The 8832-nt window shown below is 42.9% G+C and overlaps 1 protein-coding gene across 3 annotated transcripts in view; it reads left to right on the top strand.

Moving 5' to 3' along the window:
* The first annotated feature begins 3256 nt into the window (after nt 1-3256).
* The window catches only part of LOC111630929 (collagen alpha-5(IV) chain-like), a 14233-nt gene continuing 8657 nt past the window's right edge, over nt 3257-8832 (top strand). Inside the window, exons 1-5 of one of the 3 annotated variants that reach the window (XM_023375090.1) lie at nt 3263-3313; nt 6636-6707; nt 6767-6835; nt 7054-7155; nt 7227-7371. In XM_023375090.1, coding sequence (XP_023230858.1) covers nt 7105-7155; nt 7227-7371 — 196 coding nt within the window. In that variant the 5' untranslated portion in view covers nt 3263-3313; nt 6636-6707; nt 6767-6835; nt 7054-7104. Of the gene's footprint in view, nt 3314-6253; nt 6328-6635; nt 6708-6766; nt 6836-7053; nt 7372-8832 lie in introns of those variants that run through there. The other 2 variants (XM_023375088.1, XM_023375089.1) reach the window with 2 other exon arrangements.

Below are 8832 nucleotides of genomic sequence, written 5' to 3' on the forward strand. Positions count from 1 at the left end.
TATAAGGGTGCGGGAGATATGAGGCTGAAAGTGGTTGAAAGTGGCTTTCTATTTCGAATGTTTTGTTCGAATTAAATTCGAACATAAAATTCGAATATTGGTTCGATTATAGAACGATTGTAAACGTTCCAGAAACGTTGAAAATAGTTCGTTTGACTAAACGTAAAAATTCTCTAATTAGTCTGGAAACGGGGGATCTAATTCTTGCATTCTGTGAAAACGAATAAGATTAGCTATAATGTAATTATCTTAATCTTCACTATCGTTACTTTTTGCCCAGCGAAGCGGGTCCTTGCAGCTAGTAATTTATAATTATGAACAGAAAACACAAGTGTTGTACGGATATATCACAAATCGTACCGTTTAAACTTTGTCTATGAGTATATTTTAAACCACACTCACCACATTTCATTTTATTTAACGTATAACGAGTTCAACAACGTGTTGCGATAGCTCTGATAAGTAAAACAATAGCCGTAAAGTACTCACTTTAGGGGAAAAATTTAAAATTGTAGATTTAGTGAAGAAAAAAACAGCCTGCTTCTGAAGTTTCGAGAATGTCAAGAAAGAAGGAACCTTCCACATATACTATATTTACTAGGGAAGAAAACCTACGTGAAAGTGTTTCGGCTAAAACTGCTAAAGTATGTCCATGGGGCGTGATAGATGGAAGACGAGACCAGATATGGAAACATTAATAGTAGAAGGTCCCGATTAACTGTAAACGAACGTCCGATGTAAACCGAAAGTTACGTTATTTCAATTCAAAAAATTTTCCTCGAAATGTATTAGATAGATGACTGCACGACTCTATTGATAAAGGAAAAGTATGATGTACAGGGGCAAGACACTACTAATTTGAGGTGGAGAGCATACATATATTTCAAATTAAATAAATTTAAAATATGATTAAAAATTGTACAGTACAGTGAGTGATCGGTTAACGAACATAATCCGTTCCAAGACTTTGTTCGCTATGCGAATTGTTTGTTAACTGATTACCGATTTTCCATAAGTTTTAATGGGAATTTAATTAATTCGTTCTGGAGACCACAAAAAATAAAAAATATATACTTTCTTACTACGTTTATTTATATGTAATAATAAAAATACATACATATACAGTCTTGCATTTTTATTAGTCATGTTTTTTCCATTTGAAAGGGTTAAAGAATCTGTCTGATGTTGATCGCTTTTCTCTCTTCTTCAGGATTTTTCATAAGTAATTAATAGCGTTGTAATTGTAGAGATCCCCAAGCCTCAACCTGGTTTACATTCCATTCTAAGACCGTTGTTCTGACATCCTTCCACTTTTTCAAAAGATCTTTAAAGATATCGGCATTAATCCTCTTTTTCAGAAGAAAACATATCTTGCCGAGTTTCTTGGTGTTCTTCATTTAAGAGTTCTTGGCGTTCTTCTGTCGTCAGATCAGTTTCAGGTTCCATTATGAGCTCTTCAACCTTCTTTACTTCTCAGATGTGATTTTTGTTACTCCTTTAGCTGCTTGAGTCTTCTTCACTATATAGTATCTTTCTTAGATAAGATTGANTTTTTATATTTTTCAATATATTTATTTTGTTCGTACAAAATAAAAAAATAATTTTTAACAATTCAATAGTTTTCGTTAGGCTTAACATCGACAAAAATTCAACGCGAAGCGACACGCAACGGAGAAAAATTTTGACATCGGATACGTTAAACTATTTTTTCGTACGTAAATCGGTTATCCGAAATATCAGTTATCCGGACAACCCCAGTCCCCAATTGATTCGGAAAATCGACGCTCTACTGTATTTATATTTTTTGCCGTACAGACATGTGTATTTTCTAACTTCTTCGATCAAGAGTTCTAAATCTATTTGTTTCCTCATCGTTTTCGCTACACTTTCCGCCATTACGACAATCAAACTACTGCACGTGATAAATGCACGTGAATACGCGTCACAAATCCTTGCGTTTTTATTGGTTGCGGTACGATAGAAGCGCTGGACGAAAACGGAAAAGTTAAATCATTTTTAACTCCGCTTTCGGTCTTGTTTCTGTCCAACTGAACGTTACAAAACTGAAAGTTTCGTTAGTTTGGCTTTCAGTTTTACGATTACGTCGCGGATTCCGGTAATGTGGAGTCCAGGCTTTATACTACTCTCGCACCCACTATCTTAATCTCGAGAACGAAGTCGGAAAGATGACTGACCCGGCTCCATTGCTAACAGGAAAAGCATGACGTACAGGGTCCTCGCAGTCCGATGTTTTCCCGGTTTTCTTCTAAATAGGGACTATTTCTCCGAAAAAATTTCCCCGGGGTTGACCCCTGTGGAAGTCATCCCACGCGTTGCTTTGCCTTTTTCCCACGGATCCAACCCTTAACGTATTTTACGATAAGAATTTAAGAATTTAACCAAAATATTTCAATTACTCGTTTCAAAATAGATTTTTTTTTTTCCTAATCAGCGCTCTCGTGAAAATTTTGCTCCAATTCTTGTTAAACGATGTTCTTCAGAGCGCATCCTAAACAGACTGAAGATTTTCCACCACTTCTTCCCCAACGCTTGAACAGTACATTTGCCAAAATGATCTCATGGCAATTTGCGCATCGATGGATTTTCTAGGTTTTCCTGTTGGAATTTCCGGAGACCTCTTGGCATCGTTTCCGGTGCCGACGTATTTCCGATAAGTCTCGCATTGCCACAATATTCCCACGTAGTGTAATGAGTGGCCATGATCTGTTTTACTTCTGTAAAATGTAGTTTGTACTAGTATATCTAGTGTACCAGAGCCCCTTTAGCCGCCATTCAAAATCATCGAGTGGCTTTTCCACATTCCAGGACGAGGACCTAGGGGTTGGATTTTGGAAAGCGGTGTTGTGTATTTTCAACAAAAGTCGGGGATTATTAAGCTTCAAATCGGGTGAACAAAATCGTGTCCCCAATTCACACATTCACATATACAGGAAAAAAAAAAGAACTTCGAATTATTTTGCATTTTTTTTTTGACATTACAATGTCTCTGGTCCAAAAATGTAAAAATATTCCCATAGTTTCCTTCTGTTATGTACAGTACAAGAGGTTCGGAAAAGTAAAATACACGTTCTGCCATATTCATCACGTAATAAACGTTTAGACGCACGACCCAAACTATGTACACCCCCACGAACAGCACGGCACAAAGCGTAGCGATGACGATTCGATCACGTGAGATGACGTTCGTGCAACTTGTGTATTGTAATCGCCTCTCGTTTTCGTTCTAGAGACAACCGTTCCCAATGGGGCGGCATTCCAATCGTTCAAGTTGGCGAGTTTGTACTTTGGTTTTGTAGGTGTTTCTAATTGTTTTAGCTTTCTCTTTTGTGTTTTTTGTAATATACAATTGTGAGATTAGGCTTTAGATCGTCGGATTTTTTAAAAAGGGTAAAGCGTAATGAAAGTTGTCTAGTTTTTAAGAAGAGGCGTATGAAATCAGAGTCGGTTGATTTCTTGGATAGATATTCATCATGCCTACAACTTAACAGAAGAGTGAATTGCATCCAGCTTCGGGTCTTGTAGTAGTAGATTCTCAATAGAAGAGTGGGATGTGAAAATGTCGGGCAGAGTTTCTATAACAGCAAAAATTGAACATTTTTACAGCACTGACAGACTTTAGTTGTTTGAAAGGTGCAGAAACGAGACGTTGGCTTCGAACAATAAATCGGCAAGAAAGCAAACAAACAATATTTCCTCCCTTTTAATTTCTATGCCGTTGATATAGTTTCTAACAATAGAAAATTATGACTGATTTATGGAGTTTTGTTGTTGTAGAATAAGCCAGTGGATGGCAAACCTTTTCTAATTTTTAATTCATTATCAAAATAACACGTAGTTATGTAGGATGATGTTTTTATTATTGTATAGTTCAACTTAAGTCATATTGTCTTTTAAAAGAAACTTGAAATTAACTTGCAATTTTTAACCATATTTTTAGTTTATTTGATTTAAAATTCATCCTCTCCACCTCAAATTTGTAGTGGTTTGCCTCCGTACATCATACTTTTCCTTTAACGATAGAGTCGTGCCGGTCATCTAGCTAATACCTTTCGGAGGGAAATATTTGAATTGAAATAACGTAACTTCCGGTAGGTATCGGAAGTTCATATATAGTTAATCGGGATCACCTGCTCTTGAGGTTTTCATATCTGGTCTCGTCTTTTATCTATCTAACTTCGTTCTCGAGATTAATGAAAGACACAAATGGACAGATGACAGAGGGAATTTATAGTTTCACAGTTTTTCAAATTACAGCCCAAAAAAGACTTTGATTAAACAGTTAATTCGGCTACAGTGTATCCCGTAAGCCGGGAAAGGCCGCCACATCACACATTCCGTCGACGAAATCGGTATAAAAATAGAAGGTGGGTCTTTTCGCCGCGCATAAATTAACACCGGAATAAGACGAGATCGGAGTCGGAAATAAACTTTCGCCGGAATTTTGAGCCAAACAGACAATAACAATAAAAGACCGAGCTGGTAAAACGAGAAAAAAAATCTATAAATTATCGTTGTGCAGAGAAGCAGTAGATATGGAGTAATTCGTTACTATTAACGATCACACTGGGGTACGCGGTGTCTTAAAGGAAAGGGTGAGGTGAGTCAGTTACCAGAATGGAAATCAAAGCAACAGGAGGAAGAACGGAAGGGAAGTGGGCAGAGAGAAACGTCGGGACAAGAAGGGGGAGACTTCTAGAAATATACTGTACTGTACATTACGACGCCGATAGATAAAGTTACGAGACAGCTGTTACGTCACTGACCTCGCCGGCCGAGACCAAACGCGGAAATCATCGTTTCCTTTCGTGTACTTGTCTTCTCTCTTTACGTTTATTGTGTTTAAGTCTTTCGACTCGGCCCAAGTCGACGTCCGGGAGGGGAATTTCCCCTCCCGGACGGAGACTTTTTCCCTAGCCTCGACCGCGGCCGGAGGGAAGGCGCCGGATACGGGCATAGATAAACGGGACGACGGCCAAAAGAAAAAAATTCGGGGGTAAACTCGAGAGAGGGACGAGAATCGCCACTTTAACAGGAAAACCTTCGTCGTCCTCTTTCCCGAAGCAGCAGTCTGAAAGAAAAAGACCGACGAAAGCTCGCCCCGAACCCCTGAATTTCTTCTCGAGAATCCGCTCCCCCTATTTCGGAGGGGCGACGGGATCCTCCATTTCTTCCGTTCTACGGCGCGCCGCGCCGGTGGGCAGAAGCGAAGGCGACGCCGAGGAGAGAAAGAGAAGGGTCGAGGTCATCTCCGACCCGTAGAAGAAGGAAGCGACGAAAATAGAGTCGAGTCGCCTTGACCCGTTTTAGCGGAGGATCGACTGACGGCCCGACAGATAAAAGCCGCCCTCTCGACCTCTCGCGACGCTCTTCCGTTTTCTCCTCCGTCTTTTTCCGCGGCCGTCCCCGCCCCTTCCGTCCTCCGGCGTTTCTTCCGCTTCGTCCGGAAAATAAAAAAAGGCGGCCGCGGAACCCGGGGGAGGAAGGGAAAACGAGAGAAAAATGCGGGAAAAAACACGAGGAGACACCGAAGATAAGAAAGAGTCGGGAAGGGGAGCAAAAAACCGGCGGAGAAACCCAGACGCGTAAAAAGGAACGGCGGCGCGATGGCCGGGAAGAGGAAGGAAAAAAAATCGTGGGAGAAGCGCCACCGCTCGGTCCTAGTGGGAACCGAAACGGAGGGGCCCACGGGGTCGGCCTCTAAAGGGGAAACCGGAAGTTTATCATTCCAGCAAAGAGACGAAAGCGAAAACGGAAGTCGAGTTTCGGTTTTGGTAAGGTGGACGGGAAAGTCGTCCGGAAGGCGGGGGTGGCGTCGATGACGACAGAAGAGTGTGAGAGGGCAAGTATCCGTCTGGGGGACCAAGTATCCGATCGTCTTTGAGAAAGAAAAGGCGACTCCTGGAAAAAATTTCCTATCCTCTTGGCCTCTTCGGAAGCGAAATATCTGTGGAGTCTGCTCGAAGGGGGCGAGAGGCGGGACTCGTGGGGCAAAAAAGTGCGGAGGCCTTTACCCCTGGAGCCAGAGGGACGAAAGATCCGTTTGGGAAAAAGAAGGAGACGAAGAGAGAAGGGCGCCCGGCCCCGGAACGGAGACGAAAGCGAAAGATGGCGGCGGAGGGAATCCGGAACGCTCGTCCCCGGAGAAATCCGAGAGCGGCGGGCGTCGACCTCGACCTCCGCCTTCCGCGGCGGATAAAAGGAAACGGAGAGAGGTCGGCGTCGCAATCGACCATGGACCTGCGCTGGATGCCCGCGCTGCTGACGCTGGCGGCCGCACTCTCCCGGTCTCCCGCCCTCCTGCCGCAGGTGAGTCCCAGAGGTCGTCTCGTCCTTTCCCTTTCTTTCGGGGAAAGCGCCGCTTTCCAGACCGCACTTCCGGGGATTTCGCCACTTTTCTCACCCGGCCTCTCTGGGACAGAACCGTAAAGCGGCGCCCCGGGTTTCTCGCGCAGAACGGGTTTACTACCGGTACCGGGCCCCCTCTAGCGGAAGTTTCCGCCGCCGGCCCCCTAACAAAGGACGAACCTGCCACCCGGGCCACTATTTATGGCGAAAATCGCGGCGCGGCGAAATAGTTCTCCGCGATTAACGCTCCTTCCTCTGGGCTTTTTCAGAGGTTCGAGGTGACTCATCTGTACGGGGGACGATCCTTTCCGGTCCGGGTATTGCTGAATCCCAGGGAAGAGGTAAGTGGACGGAAAGACCCTTTCACCACGCCGCCGGTCTCATCTTCTTTCTCTTTCAGACGGAGTACGTGGAGAGTCGGGGACCGGGATCCCGGCTTCCGTCCGCCACCCTCTATGACTTTCGACGGGTAAGTTTTTCCGGTACGCGTAAGAAAGCGGAAGGATTCCCGGAACGCTTCGGAAAAGGAGCGCTCCCTTCGCGGACTTTCCGGAAAACCGGAAAGGCGGGCCGAGGCTCGTTCTTCAACGCGCGAAAAGGGACTTCTTTCCGTCGTCGGCCCCCAACCGGTCCTTCCGCTTTCCGGAAAGAGAAAAGCCAGGGCTAACGGTGGAGGGACTCTTTCAGAGAACCATCGCCTTCAGGGACGGGTCGGCCGGAAGATGCTTCTTGGCTCGAATGGAAGAAGAGACGCTGCAGTCGGAAGAGAAGACGCTTCGGGAGCTACAGGTGAGTCGCGCTTCTCCACGAGCGGGCGGCGCGAGAGACGGACGACTAAAGATGGGCTTTTCCCACCGCAGAGCAAGAAAGTGGGGAGCGAGTCGATGGACACTTTCTACGCCAAGAACCGCACCCTGTCGGAGCTTCGGGTCTCTTCACTGGCCGGGGACAAAATCGCCGCCTTCTGCCGAGGTCTGCTGGTTTCCGTCGTCGTCCGCCGAAAAAGTGAGTTTCTCTCTTTTTCTACCGTCAAATCGCGTCGCGCCCTCCGCCGGGTCTATTTTCGGCGCGGAAGCGACGCCGGACGGGTCAGCGCCGCGCAGCGCGCCAAACCGCGTGGTCGGTTTAAGCTAAACCAACTCAACCGGATGAGAACTCGTCCCTCCGACGAAAAACGTCTTTTATATATAAATAACCGAAAGTCGCGTTCCTAAAGAAATAAATTACCGAAAAATCTTGCTTAAAAATACTTTCGGTTAATTTTCTCTGATATATAAAAAATCCAGCAACCGGCCCAGTAAGTTTCCGAGCTGTTAACAGATTTTATTTTTAAAATAACTTTTATATTATTAATTATAATAAAAAAACAAACGAATAAATTTCGAGGTTGCAGACGAGTCTATAAAAATATTTTAGAGGCCAATAACCGTTAAATTCTTCGTTAAGTTGAACCCCACTCGAGATATCACGCATGACCCCCCATCTATCTCTCCACTTCCCCGGACCTTAACCACCAAAATTTAATAGCATCGATGCTTCTTGTATACAAGTTACCATACAAAATTATGTTTCTTAATCTTCACCACGTTCTGAGATATTACGGAAACTTGGACAAATTGGGACAATGGGGGGAGGGAGAATAAATATTTCAATAAAAATGCGGACGTAATTTATTGACATCCCCTAAGTGACGGCCGTTTGCGCGTTGACGTTTCTAATATTAGTATAATGTTAATGTTCTATCGGGTACAGATTCGAGTAGAAACAATAGGAATGATGTCCGTATCATATCCACTTGACATTTTATTTATTATAAAAATTACATCTTGAGATTTCGTCCTATCTTCCCTTATGTTCTAATGGGATGAAATAGTGTTATATATGTTACTATTTAATATTAAGAAATACTGCACTGCAATTATGTAGTATGTTGTAATTTTATAGTTGCGCCGAGTAGTTCCCCTAGCAAATATTAAGTCCCCCACCTGTAATTGGCTGTGAGTGAGAGGAGGTTTTAGTCCTGAACCTTGTCTTTTATCTATAACTACCTTAAGTTGCCTTTCCAAAATAATGTTATCCAGACAATATGATGATTGCGATTAATTTATAATTAATTACTCACATGACATACGCAATCAATGTTCTTTTAGGCTATATACTTATGCATATTACAGAACGTTCAATTACTAATAATAATAGCACTTCTCTCCATGGGAGAATATCAAATTTTAAGTCCCTCTGTGCTTTATTCTATTCATAATTCCGTCTCGTAATCTTACGGTATTATTTTTTTAATGGAAAAATTCATTTTTAAGTAAGATCCATGAATTTAATTAATTTTCACTTTTAACTAATAATTTCGAACAAAGCATTTATCTATATCTATATCTATATCTATATATCTATATTCTATATATATATATATATATATATAAATGGACATGTATGTCCCTATATTTCACTTTT

Source organism: Centruroides sculpturatus, unplaced genomic scaffold (genome assembly GCF_000671375.1).
Source record: "Centruroides sculpturatus isolate CEXI.00-Female unplaced genomic scaffold, Cexi_2.0 scaffold653, whole genome shotgun sequence".
Taxonomy (NCBI): Eukaryota; Metazoa; Arthropoda; class Arachnida; order Scorpiones; family Buthidae; genus Centruroides; species Centruroides sculpturatus.